Source organism: Garra rufa, chromosome 11, assembly GCF_049309525.1.
Source record: "Garra rufa chromosome 11, GarRuf1.0, whole genome shotgun sequence".
NCBI classification, from domain to species: Eukaryota; Metazoa; Chordata; class Actinopteri; order Cypriniformes; family Cyprinidae; genus Garra; species Garra rufa.
This window is the reverse complement of record NC_133371.1, coordinates 47,146,786-47,161,199: the sequence shown is the minus strand read 5'-3', so window position 1 is coordinate 47,161,199 and position 14,414 is coordinate 47,146,786. Positions and strand designations below refer to the sequence as shown.

Below are 14,414 nucleotides of genomic sequence, written 5' to 3'. Positions count from 1 at the left end.
TCACACACAAACACAAACACACACATTCAGACAGACAAGGAAGGAGAGATTTGATCCTGGTTAAAGTTGAAGTCAAGCTGATATAAATCTTAATACAAAGTAGAGCTGCAAAATGATTAGTTCGATTCAAAATAAAAGTTTATAAACATTTGCATACTATGTGTGTGTGTACTGTGTATATTTATTACGTATATATAAATACACACACATGCATGTATATATCTTTTTGACCAAGAACACCACAAGTCCTCAACAAGTACAAAAATTATCCAGTTTTTATAAGCAGTTTCTGCCACTGAATTAAGAATAAAAAATAAAAAAGGTAACTGCAACTTTTTCTCTTACAATTCTGACTTTTTTCTCGCAATTGTGAGTTTACATGTTGCAATTTCACAATTCGGAGAAAAAAAATCTGAACTGTGAGATAACGAGTCGCAATAACCTTTTTTTTAATTCACTGGCGGAAACAGGCTTCCATGTGTTACACCTTTTAAAGTTAGTAAGTTTTAGTCCAATGCGATAACATTAACTAGTATTTTTGGGAAAAAAGAAAATCCTCTCCAGGTCAAAATGACAAAACAACACAAGGATTAATTATTAACTTAATTTTATAATTTTTTTATCAAGAAACAAAACTAAATATCTTAAGCCATTTCATTTACTTTTATTTAAATGAAATGTATCTTAATTTAAGAATGTTCTGATATCTGTACTGAAAACAAAATACAAAATAAGACAAAAAACACTAAATCATTTTTGGCAGTGTAGTCTCAGAAGATTATAAACACGCAATTATGTAGTGCTTCACTGATCTATGGAAGCGCCTTTCTAAATAAAAAATAAAAGGTGACTTTTTGCAATTCTGACTTTTTTCCTCACTAATCTGACTTTTTTAAAACATCAAAACATTTGTGAATGTTTTTTGAAAAATGTATAAAAAAAATTAAATGAGTTGTGAGATTTCTGTTCATGGGGTTAGAAACACAAACAAAAAAACTCTGCTAAATGAAAGAATTCAGTTTGACAAATAGAGAGAGACTTTTAAAAGGCTATTTTTGACCAAAAACACCACAAATCCTCAAAAAATTACATCTCGCAATTCTGACTTTTTTTCTCAGAGCTATGAGATATAAACGTACAATTGTGAGTTATAAAGTCAGAATTGTTAGATATAAACTCGCAATTCTGAGAAATAAAGTCAGAATTGTGAGACAAGTTGCAATAACCTTTTTTTTATTCATTCACAATTCTGAGAAAAAAATTTGAATTGTGTGATATAAACTCGCAATTGCAAGTTATTAAGTCAGAATTGTGAGATCCCACAATTGTGTGAACATATCAGTCTCTTTTTCCTCTTCAGGTCAACTGAACTTTAGAATTTGATTAAAAAAAAAAGTGCACAATTTTCTACAATTCTGAGAAAAAAGAAAAAGAATAGCAAAATACTAACTTGCAATTGTGAGAAAACTAGTCAGAACTTTAGATCTAGCAATTCTGACTTTATAACTCGCAATTGTGCGTTTATATCTCACAGTTCTGAGAAAAAAGTCTAGATTTTTTTGCTAAAGAATAGATATTCTAATCTAGATTCATACTGATGAATTTGCAGAGTTACAGAACAAAAAATAGTTCATATGAGTGCAGGTAGAGACGGTCACCTTCGGGTTGAAGGCGAGTGTTTTGGGATCGTTGGGGTCGACCACGGACGGATACGGCTCAAAGATGATGCTTTTACGGGGCGACTCGAGAGCGGCGCGACACATGGCCACCAGAAGATCCACCACCTGAAAATGGACATCACATATCAATAATGCATTTACTCTACAAATACTAAACCTCTGGACACAAGATGAAAGAATCAAGTTCGTGACACACCTCAGCACCAGTGGCCACCTCCTCAGCCGCTCCGGACATCACTCCCAACGTGTAGAAAGAAAACACACACAGCTCTCTGGTGCAAACCGCAGGCTGGTGGGAAAAAACGGACCAATCAGAAGAATGAACTGAGCTTTTGTCAGCAATAAAAGCTGATGCTCACCTTCAGCATGGATCCGTTCTGAAAGACGTGCTGCTCGTCACAAACCACGCAGTACTCGTTCAGAGTCGGGATCCGCTGCTCAGAGTATTTCATTATCTAACAGAAGAAAGACAGGCCATAATCAGAAAAAACGCTGAGCTGATGGGATCCTCTGTCATCGGAAGATCAAAGACAATCAAAGAGCAATCACAGAGGAACTGGAGCCAATCATGAATCTGTTGTGTAATATGATGATGATGATGATCATGACGGCAGTTATGAGCACAAAGACAATCTGGAAACTGCATTAGAAAGTGTTTTTTTTTTTTCTTGCAATTGGTTGACACATATTGCAAAGTAGATGAAAAATAATTATTGTTCTAATTCTGGATGCTGATTGGTCAATCCAGTGTTCCAGTTGTGCTTAAATTACACATAAAACAAACTACTGTAAATTTGGGGTCGGTAAGATTTTTTAATGCTTATGCTCAACAAGGCTGCATTTATTTGATCAAAAATATTCTAAAAATGTGAAATATTTTTACATTTCAATATAGCTGTTTTCCATATGAATATCTGTTCAAATGTAATTTATTTTTGTGATCAATGCTGAATTTTCAGCATCATTATTCCATTCTTCAGTGTCACATGATGCTTCAGAAATCATTCTAATATGCTGATTTGCTGTATTTTTTTTGATCAAAATTATTGCAAAAATGTGAAATATTTTTTCAATTTAAAATTGATGTTTTCTATGTGAATATCTGTTCAAATGTAATTTATATCTGCGATCAAAGCTGGATTTTCAGCATCATTACTCCAGTCTCCAAGTGTCACATGATTCTTCAGAAATTATTCTAATGTGCTGATTTGCTGCATTTATTTGATCAAAAATACAGTAAAAATGTGAAATATTTTTACCATTTAAAATAGCTGTTTTCTATGAGAATATCTGGTAAAATATAATTTATATCTGCGATCAAAGTTGAATTTTCAGCACCATTACTTCAGTCTTAAGTGTCACATGATTCTTCAGAAATTATTCTAATGTGCTGATTTGCTGCATTTATTTGATGAAAAATACAGTAAAAATCTGAAATATTTTTACAATTTAAAACAGCAGTTTTTTGTATGTGAATATCTGTTAAAATGTAATTTATTTCTGTGATCAAAGCTGGATTTTCAGCATCATTACTCCGGTCTTCAGTGTCATATGATTCTTCAGAAATCATTCTAATATCAAAAATATTGCAAAAATGTAAAATATTTTTTTAATTTAAAACAGCAGTTTTTTGTATGTGAATATCTGTTAAAATGTAATTTATATCTGTGACTAAATTTGTATTTTCAGCATCATTACTGCAGTCTTCAGTGTCACATGATTCTTCAGAAATCATTCTAATATGCTGATTTTCTGCTCAAGAAACATTTCTGATTATTATCAGTGTTGAAAACGAATTTGTGGAAACTATGATACATTTTATTTTTCGGGATTATTTCAAATAAAGAACCTTTATTAGAGATATAAATCTTTTGCAACATTATAAATGTCTTTACATCACTCTTGGTTAATTTAATGCATCATTTAAAGCATTAATTTCTTTAAAAAAAAGAAAAATCCTACTGACCCCAAACAGAAATGATGTAAAACAGCTACTATGTACATCACATTTCACAAAATCACATTTGAATGAATGTGAATGTGTTTGAAATGTCTCTGTGCTGTTATTTGAGCAATAAGGTTTGCGTTGTATAATGCTATTGTGAATATTACTGAAACAACTTTAAGCTGTGACTATTTTTCACTTTATAGCATGACCTCTTGAACCTTATTACTGTAATAACAGCATGGTTATGAAATAATTATAGATTTATTTACTACATTACAGTCGCACATTACTCCGCCATGTTTCTTTTGAACTAATAACTGCATTTTTAAGAAAAATACTTTATATAAAGTGTAAGGAGAGTTAAGAAATAAGGGGCTTTTAAGCATAACAAAAAAAAAAAAAAAAAATGTTGATAAAGATAAACACAATTGGCAAAAAAGTTATATTATAAGTTATAAATTATTCCAGACCACTGAATTCTTGTAAATTAATGCATATTCAAGTTTGTTATATTATCACCTTTGGTTTGTATAAATTTTTTAATAATTTAGTGGACTGTTGCTTATTCTTTTTTATTTCATTTTGTGTTTAAATTAATTTATCATTTAACTTTAACTAAATTAAATATATATTTTTATTTTACATATTTAATTCATAATTTCATGTGTAATTTAATTTGTTGATTTAATCTAATTTTATTTTATTTTCAAATAATAAATAATAATAATAACAATAATTTTAATAATTTAATTCAATTAAATGTAATTTAATTTAAAATCTTATAATAATGTACATTTTGGTAGGTGCTGTAATCCCCTGTGTCATTAATGTATATATAAGTCTGTTGTATTATAACCTTACTTGTGCATTAATACGTTTTTTTATTTTATCTTTTATTTAATTTAATGATTTTAAATTTTATTTATTTTAATTTAAAATGATATTTCTAATTTAATTTAATTTAATTTAATTTAATTGATAATTTAATGTATACTTTAATTTAAATAATAATAAATAATACATTCTTAAAATTATTTTAATAATTAAATTTAAATTTTATTAATTTAATTTAATTTAATAATTAAATGTATTATAATCTGAAATTTTATTTCATTTATTATTTAATGTATACTTTATTTAAATAAATATATATACATATATATACATAAATAATGATACATTTTTTAAATAATTCTGAATAGTAAAATTGAATTAAATGTAATTAAAAATAAAGCTATACATTTTGGTAGGTGCTATAATCCTGTGTCATTAATGCATAACTTTACTTAATTCTTGTATTAATTCTGTTTTTTTAATTAAAAAAAATATTCAATAATTTTTTATTTAAAATGATAATTCTAATTTCATTTCAATTTTATTGGTCATTTAATATATACTTTAATTCAAATAAATAATAATACATTCTTAAAATGATTTGAATAATTTAACTTAATTAAATGTAATTTAATTTTTAAAATTCTAAATAAATAAATTATTAATTTTTAATTTACTTTATTTTATTTTAATTTAAAATTATCATTTTACTGTAATTTATTATTTAATGTATACTTTAAATAATTAACAATAAATAATAATAATAATAATATATTTTTTATATAATTAAATTAATTTAAATGCAAGTAAAATTAAAGCTATATATTTTTAGTAGGTACTATAATCCAATAAAAGTTTATTGTATTATAACCTTTAAATTTATTTTTATAATTTTTTGTTACCATTTTTTTATTTAATAATTATATTTATTTCAAATTATAATTTTAATTTCATTTATCATTTCATTTACAATTAATTAAAATAAATAATAATCAATTCATAATAATTTAATAATACATTTAATGATAAAATAATGTAATAATTTAATACTAAATACTTTTTTTATTTCATTTAATTTGTTATTTAACATAATTTATTTTATTTTTAAACTTCAAAACAAAGCTGTACATTTTTGGCAGGTGCTTTAATCCTCTTCACGATTCTGACCCTTTATGAGATTGACACTCACTTCACTGGACATGCACGGATGTGATGTTGGGATGCACACAGGGCATCGTGGGAAAGGATGAAGTCGTGCGTGTCGGTGAGGCAGTGGTGTGACGGTACCTGCACGAGGAAGCCGTACTCCAGCGTGGGGATGTTCTTGCAGTGTCCGCCCGCCTGGGATGAGAAAAACAACTCAATCAGCTGGCGGGTGGTAATCTGCGCAGGGGCCCTGCCCGCCGGGACAGCCACAGTCTGATGGGTTAACGGAGACAAAGCATTATGGGAAAGGTGCCAGCCAGCCGTGTTAGGCGAGGGGGGTGTCGGAGGGCAAAGAGGCTGAGGGTTGGGATGGGGGACTGCTCTGACTGTGCATCCTAACCTGTGCCGTGGGCTCCCTAATGAGGGCTCACGGGTATGGAGAAGCGGGGAAGAGAGTGTTTCGAAAGGAAAGCGTGCAGTCGGGGGAGACGGGATGCTGACCTGGCTGTTCGGAGGGTAGCTGAACAGCTCCCCCTTGGGGTTCTTCATGGTGCAGGAGATGGAGCGGTTCATGAGCCGGGTGACTCTGAGCTCGGGCACGCTCAGTTTGCCTTTCAACACTGTGTCCTGGATCAGGGGGAAACTGGGAGACCTGGAGCCAAGATGGAGGCCACAGCCAGCGGATGAGTTCATGCTGCGCTCACGCCACGCTGGAGTTACCTTCATTATGATTGCCGACTAGCAAAAATGACTCATTATTCCGTATTTTTGTCTCGTTTTCCAGTACAAACATCTAAACAAGCAGTAGGTCACTTTCAGAACAAAAGTTTACAGATCATTTACTCACCCCCTTGTCATCGAAGATGTTCTTTCTTTCTTCAGTCGTAAAGAAATTGTGTTTTTGGTGGAAAACATCTTGGGATTTCTCTCCATATAGTGGACTTCTATAGTGCCCACGAGTTTGAACTTCTAAAATGCTAGCTTCAAAGGGCTCCAAATGATGCCAGCTAAGGATGAAGGGTCTTATCTGGTGAAATGATTGGTCATTTTCTAAAACAAATTGACAATTTATATAGTTTTAACTTCAAATGCTCATCTTGTCCAGCTCTGCGTAAACTCTGTGTATTACGGTTCAAGATAGTTAGGGTATGTCAAAAAAATTCCATCTTATTTTCTCCTCCAACTTCTAAAGCATCCTACATTGCTGCAGAAGTACCGACCCAGTGTTTACAAAGTGTGAACATGCAAAGAAGATCAAACGCCCTTTACAAAAAACTGTAACACAGTAATGTAGACGATTTTGAAGTTGGAGGAGAAAATGAGATGGGAGTTTTTTGACATTCCCTAACTATCTTGAACCAGAATACAAAGAATATGCATGCACATCGCAGAGCTAGACAAGATGAACATTTCAGGTTAAAAAGCATATAAATTGTATTTTTTTATTTTTTTAGAAAATAACCGTTCGTTTTGCTAGAAAACACCCTTTTTCCTCGGCTGCATTTTGGAAGTTTAAACTAGGGCTGTCAAAATTTTGTACTTAAATATTCTCAAAATTTGAATTATATTCAAATTTAAAATGCATAATTTCAGCTTTTGGCTTCTCTCCTGAGGCCACAGGTAAAATAACATGAATATAAAAAACTGCATGATGTTTAAAATAATGTTTATAAACCAATTCTAATTAATTAAGTTGCTTAAACAACTAACTAAATAGCATCATGTATGTGGGTCAAAGACAAAAAAGGGTTTATGCATAAAAAACAATAAGTGTAATACTGCTTGAAATTGTTGTTTTTCCAAAAAATAAATAAATAAATAAATAAATAAAAAGTTTTCTGTTAAATTTTATCGCATTTTTGTTTTTGTTTTTCTGAGAAAAAAATAAATATCATAGATGTTTCCCTTATTTACAGAAGACACCCACTAAAATGCCATTCAGCGTAACAATCTTGTTAGGAATATTCACAACAAAAATCAATTTATGACATACTAAAAGATTACTTTCACCCCAAATACTAACTCGTTGCAATTCTACATTTAAAAAATTTGCCACTATCCTAGGTTTTACCCAATTGTTTTACTCATTTAAAACACAATACAATTGAATATGCTCCTTTATTCTTTTATATATTTTATAAGTCAGAATAAACATGTTGTTTGAATTTCTACATAAATATTGTGCTATTTCAACCATTTTATTCTCTAAAAACTTTAAAACTAGACACTTTACTTACATTTAATGCTTTCTATGAACATACAAGTTTTGTTGTAAACATCTTAACGTCTTTGACCCATGTATGTATGAGTTTAATGCAAAGGACCGAAAGCCAATCACACGGAGTACTTTTTCATTTAAAAACATGAGATGCAGTGGGATGAGGGGAAAACCTAAAACACCATAAAGTCTCAAGATATGTTTTTTCAAAGTTGAACTTGCATTATTTTATGTGGCTTTCTAAACATGCAAATCTCTTGTGCAAGACACGAGCGCAACAGTGACAGATGTCCCTCTAAAAAAATGTGTGAAATAATGTGTTGTGTGTAAACGGCTTAGTTTTAGTTTTCACGTAAACAAGATGTTCTCCGCATTGATGTTTTTCTTTTTCTGCAACGTTCTTAAATAACGTTAATTCTTAAAAATTCGAATGCATAGGCCAATAACAACATTATAATGCAACGACAATGACATAGCATATTGTGCGCCAGTGATAAAAAAAAAAAAGCGCTCCTAAAGTTCGAATGCAACATTTTTGTATTCAAATGTGGGTCTTTATTTTAAATTCAATGAATATCGAAATTCAATTTTTGTTTTGAAAGCCCTAGTTCAAACTAGTGGGCTCCATTGAAGTCTACTATATGGAGAGAAATCTCAAAAAAACATTTATTTACGACTAGAGAAAGACATAAACATGTTGGATGTCAAGGGGGTCTGTAAATATTTGTTCTGGAAGTGAACAACTTCTTTTATTCAAGATACATTAACTTCAAATGCAAGATGACATAGGATATTAAGTCTTGTTTTGTGAAGAATTAGCTTTTGCTTAAAACAACAACAAGACTCAATATTTGATGTCGTTATGCATCTCTGTTATATGTATCTTGATTTAAGAACTGGATCGTCAGAGTACATGACGTGTTTTCACATCAAACCACGAGGACGTACTTGGGAATCGGGGAGAAGATGCTCAGTCCTGCACGAAATTTCTTGATGGTTCCTCCGGCTTTAAACCAGCTGTGTCGTTTCTCCTGCTGGGCTTTGAGGAACTCATTACTGAGGTGTTTCCACTGCTGCGACGTGAACGTACTGAGGATCCTAGAAACACCAAAACAAGCTTTAGCTTCAGTTTGACACTCTTTTGTTACAATTTTAGTTCGATCAATTCATCAGAAGTCACTGCAGTAGTGAGTGAAAAAGAATCTTTGTGTTATGTTCAATTGTTGTTCCAATTCTAGATGCTGATTGGCCAATTTATTTGAACTATAAAAATTAGAATATTTTTAAAATTTAAAATAGCTGTTTTCTACGACGGCGTTTTTAGTGCCACATAAAAAAATAATGAATCTAAAATTACGAGATTAAAGTTGTAATATTTTGAGAATAAAGTCGAAATATTATGAGAATAAAGTCGAAATGTTATTAGAATAAAGTCGAAATATTTTGAGAATAAAGTCGCAATATTGAGAATAAAGTCAAAATATTTTGAGAATAAAGTCAAAATATTATTAGAATAAAGTCGAAATATTGAGAATAAAGTCGAAATATTGAGAATAAAGTCTAAATATTTTGAGAATAAAGTCGAAATATTGAGAATAAAGTCTAAATATTTTAAGAATAAAGTCAAAATTACAAGAATAAAGTTGAAGCGTTTCGAGAATAAAATCTTCAAAAATAAAATCGAATAAAATTCTCGAAACATTTTGATTTTATTCTTGTAATTATGACTTTATTCTCTAAACATTTCGACTTTTTAATTCTCGTAACATTTCGACTTAATTCTCATAACATTTAGAATTTATTCTCGAAACATTTCGACTCTATTATGTAAACATTTTAACTTTATTCTCAAAACATTTAGACTTCATTCTCGTAACATTTCGATTTTAATTATCGTAACATTTAGAGTTTATTCTCTAAACATTTTGACTCTATTATCTAAACATTTTAGCTTTATTCTCATAATTTTGATTTTAATCTCGAAACATTTCTACTTTATTCTCAAAATATTTGGACTTTATTCTTGTAATTCCAACTTTATTCTCGTAATATTTCTACTCTATTCTCATATTTTCGACTTTATTCTCAAAATATTACGACTTTAATTTCACAATATTATATATTTTTTATTTTTTAACATGGCACTAAACCACTGTCATTGTTTATGTGAAAATGTTAATATTAAATCAAAGCTGAATTTTCAGCATCATTATTCTAGTGTCACATGATCCTTCAGAAATCATTCTAATATGCTGATTTGCTGCTCAAGAAACATTTCTGATTATTATCAATGTTGAAAACAGTTGAAAACTTTTATTGGATTATAGTACCTACTAAAAATATATAGCTTTAATTTTACTTGCATTTAAATTAATTTAATTATATAAAAAATATATTATTATTATTATTATTTATTGTTAATTATTTAAAGTATACATTAAATAATAAATTACAGTAAAATGATAATTTTAAATTAAAATAAAATAAAGTAAATTAAAAATTAATAATTTATTTATTTAGAATTTTAAAAATTAAATTACATTTAATTAAGTTAAATTATTCAAATCATTTTAAGAATGTATTATTATTTATTTGAATTAAAGTATACATTAAATGACCAATAAAATTTGCCCAATATTTTTGTGAAAACCATGATACATTTTATTTTTCAGGATTATTTGATGAATAGAAAGTTCAAACGAGCAGCATTTATTTGAAACAGAAATCTTGTGTAACATTATAAATGACTTTACTGTCACTTTTGATCAATTTAATGGATCCTTGCTGAATAAAACAAATTAGAATGACTACATAATGAACAATACAATGAGTATATTTAATATGGCTGCCAATAAGTTAACTTACTTCTTGAGTTGAAGGCCCAAACTGAACCCTTCCTTATTGGATGGCTGAAACACTTCCACAGATGGTTCTGTAGGGGAAAAAAAGAAATAAAAGTACTGTAAAGTAAATAACAGGCCTGTAAACAAACATCCACAGAAATGCACACATGCACGTTTCTCACCAGGTCCATCCAGGTACTGCGAAAGTGAGAAACGAAGGCGTAATACAATGGGCTCCGTTCGGATCACCTTCCATGCGGTCGCCACCTCCTCCTACAAACCAGAAACGTTTGATTCTCATTTCAAAATCTGTTTAGAAAGTCAAATAGCTCATATACAGTGCCTTGCAAAAGTATTCACTTTTTTCACATTTTGTTTTGTTGCAGCATTATGTTAAACTGCTTTAAATGACTTTTTTTTCCCACATGAGTCTACATCTCATACACCATAATGACAAAACAGGTTTGTAACAACTTTGCAAATTTATTAGAAATAAAAAACTGAAAAGATCCCGTTGCATAAGTATTCATACCCTTTTCTGGGACACTCGAAATTTAGCTCAGTTGCATTCATATTGCTTCTAGATGTTCCTACACTTGGAGTGGAGTTAAACTGTGGCAAATTCATTTGAATGAGTCTGATTTAGAAAGACACACACCTCTCAGAAAAGGTCTAACAGCTGAAAATGCATCTCAGAACAAAAACCAAGATAACTGCCTGTAGAGCTCAGTGACAGACTTGCGTTAAGGCGATGATCTAGGGAAGAGTTCAGAAACAAATCTGCTGCATTGAAGGTTGACAGAAGCATTCTCCATAATGGAAGACGACTGGAACAACTAGGACTCTAGAAAATGTCCAAGCTGACAGAGATGGAGAGGAGAAAAGGTGAGGCAAAGAATGGCAGATAATTGCCAAATGCAGATGTGCAAAGCTTGTCACATCAGACCCAAAAAGACTTGAGGCTGTAAAGGTGCTTCAACTATGTACTGAGTTAAGGGTATGAATACTTATGCAATCTACTTATTTCAGTGTTTTATTTTTAATACATTTGTAAAATTAGCAAATCTGGTTTTGGCTTTGTCATTATTATGGTGTATGGAGTGTAAATTGATGTTGGGAAAAACTAATTTAAAGCAGTTTAACATAATGCTGCAACAAAACAAAACATGAAAAAAATGAATACTTTTGCAAGGCACTGTAGAAAGTGTGTGTTCTCACATCCAAGAAGCTGATGTTGATTTGCAGGTCGATGTCCACATCATCAATAGTGCCATACTCTCTGTAGGAAAAAAGCAAAGTCAGTATGAAAGTGAATCGGGTGTGAATGCACAGATCTGAATCAGATGTGGAGCAAGGGTCATTCTCACCTGACGGACACAGCGCTGTCTGTGTAAATGTCTTTTACAGCCTCGATGTCGGCGTCCAGCTGTGGGTGACGGTAGAGATCGGCTGCACAGCTCCCCTACAGGTGGACAGTGGTATTACACATTAAACACCTTGTTCTAGAGGTTAGAGCTGCTCGATTATGGCAAAAATCATAACCACGATTATTTTGGTCAATATTGTAATCACAATTATTTAACATGATTATGAGTGGGTCTGGAACTTTATATGATTGATTAATTTAAAGCATAGTCTTCACTGTAAGAATTAAACATGCTTTGTTTCTTATAAAAACTACAAAAGTCCCTCCGTCAAGAGCAGTGAGTGATTCTGTCTTTGTCTTTTGTTGTTTGGTGAACATTAAGCAAAGAGACAGCTGAATGAATATTACTTGCGGCCGTTTTAAGAGCTGCATGGATCCAATATACTGTCACACACATATGTGACCCTGGACCACAAAACCAGTCTTAAGTCGCTGGGGTATATTTGTATACATTGTATGGGTCAAAATTATCGATTTTTCTTTTATGTCAAAAATCATTAGGAAATTAAGTAAAGATCATGTTACATTAAGATTTTTTGTAAAATTCCTACTGTAAACCTATCAAAATGTCATTTTTGATTAGTAATATGCATTGTTAAGAACCTAATTTGGACAACTTTAAAGGTGATTTTCTCAGTATTTTGATTTTTTGAGCTTTCATATGATGCATCTCAGTTTTGTAAAATTTAACCTTATGACTGGTTTTGTGGTCCAGGGTCACATATGTTCATTCTCAACTGTTTACGTTAATATGAGACATAACTGATGAAGGTTTACACGAATAATCACCAAACGCCACATTTTGACATATATATGCATGTATTTGACTGTTGAGATACGCATCTTAAGCTAAACATTCGCTTTACTTCCATGTTCTGCTCCGTCTCTGAATGCAAACACAGAACAGGGCAAATTATCCTTTGTGCTTTTAAAAACACGACATCAAATTAACGTTAATAAATCAAGCATGTCCCATTTTATGCATCATGTTACATGATTTTAAGAATTTGCATGTGAAATTGGGCTTTTATAGAGCGAAAGAGCACAAAAAGGGGCGGAATCGGGAGCAATAATCGCTTTATCTCGATTATTGTAGTTTTATAATTCGTTTAAAGCCGAAATCGAAATCGAAACTGAATTTTGATTAATTGCACAGCCCTACTAAAGGTGCAAATAACTAGTGGTTTGTTATTGCAATGACATACATTTGAGATTTAACCCCAAAAGGAAATGTGACCCTGGAGCACAAAACCAGTCTTAAGTAGCAGGGGCCAAAAATACAGTGTATGGGTCAAAATGACTGATTTTTCTTTTATGCCTAAAATCATTAGGATATGAAATAAAGAGCATGTTCCATTAAGACATTTTGTAAATTTCCTTTCGTAAATGTATCAAAACTTTAGATTTTTGATTAGTAATATGCATTGCCAAGAACTTAATTTGGACAAAAACAAAGGCAATTTTCTCAATATTTGGATTTTTTGCACCTTAGATTCTAGATTTTCAAAAAGCTGAATCTGAGCCAAATATTGTCCTATCCTAACACACCATACATTAATGGAAACCTTATAAAAATTGACCCTTATGATTGGTACAGGGTCACAAATATTTCTTACATGAGGAGACAGTACACAAATTAATATAAAGACACTATTTCACTATTTGCTACAACAATATAAACAGTATGTTGCTGCTTTATAATACAGGCAACATTACTAACATTAAGCTTACTTACGAAATGCCTAAAGGCATATTAAACCTATTATATATCTTTAAAACAAAAACTAAATATTACATGTAAGAACATGTAAGGAAAATGTTTTGTTGACTGTAGTATTTTACCTGAATGCCGTACAGGAACTGCTCCGATTCATTCTCTCCATCCGATTCTTCATCCGTCCAGCACTGGCCTTTAATATCCTGAGTAAAACACATACAGTGCTATTTTAGTAGCATTTAGACTATTATAATATCAGTTTTAAAATAGCTTTTATTTTTACATTTTCAGTTTGTATTTGAATTTTGGAATTACACGCTTGTGCTATTTTTATTCATTTTTAAAATATTTATTTCATTTTTAGTTTTAGTAAATTTAATACTTCAACCTCAAGTTAGGTTCCAAGGCAAATTTTATTTTACACATATATATATATACTTTTTTTACTATACATATATACATATACATATATGTGTAAAGGTTTAAATCTCAAAAAAAGATAAAAACTAAAAAAGAATCTTAAAAAAGAAGAAAAAGAAAACTAAATCATATTACAGATAAAACATTATATATAATAATAATACAAAAATAAATAAACTAACT

General features: G+C 30.7%; 1 protein-coding gene across 6 annotated transcripts in view; it reads right to left on the bottom strand.

The window, feature by feature from the left end:
- Positions 1-14,414, bottom strand: part of LOC141345611 (protein mono-ADP-ribosyltransferase PARP6) — a 34,376-nt gene that overhangs the window by 14,591 nt on the left and 5,371 nt on the right. For 4 of the 6 annotated variants that reach the window (XR_012357047.1, XM_073850490.1, XM_073850492.1 and 1 more), the window contains exons 3-13: positions 13,937-14,014; positions 12,036-12,130; positions 11,887-11,947; positions 10,851-10,941; positions 10,691-10,757; positions 8,774-8,923; positions 6,109-6,259; positions 5,749-5,880; positions 2,039-2,134; positions 1,876-1,968; positions 1,659-1,784 (exon numbers count right to left, since the gene is read on the bottom strand). Coding sequence is in view for 5 of the 6 variants with exons in the window: in XM_073850490.1 (XP_073706591.1) it covers positions 1,659-1,784; positions 1,876-1,968; positions 2,039-2,134; positions 5,749-5,880; positions 6,109-6,259; positions 8,774-8,923; positions 10,691-10,757; positions 10,851-10,941; positions 11,887-11,947; positions 12,036-12,130; positions 13,937-14,014 (1,140 nt within the window). In the remaining variant the exon portion in view is untranslated. The remainder of the gene's footprint in view (positions 1-1,658; positions 1,785-1,875; positions 1,969-2,038; positions 2,135-5,748; positions 5,881-6,108; positions 6,260-8,773; positions 8,924-10,690; positions 10,758-10,850; positions 10,942-11,886; positions 11,948-12,035; positions 12,131-13,936; positions 14,015-14,414) is intronic. The other 2 variants (XM_073850493.1, XM_073850494.1) reach the window with 1 other exon arrangement.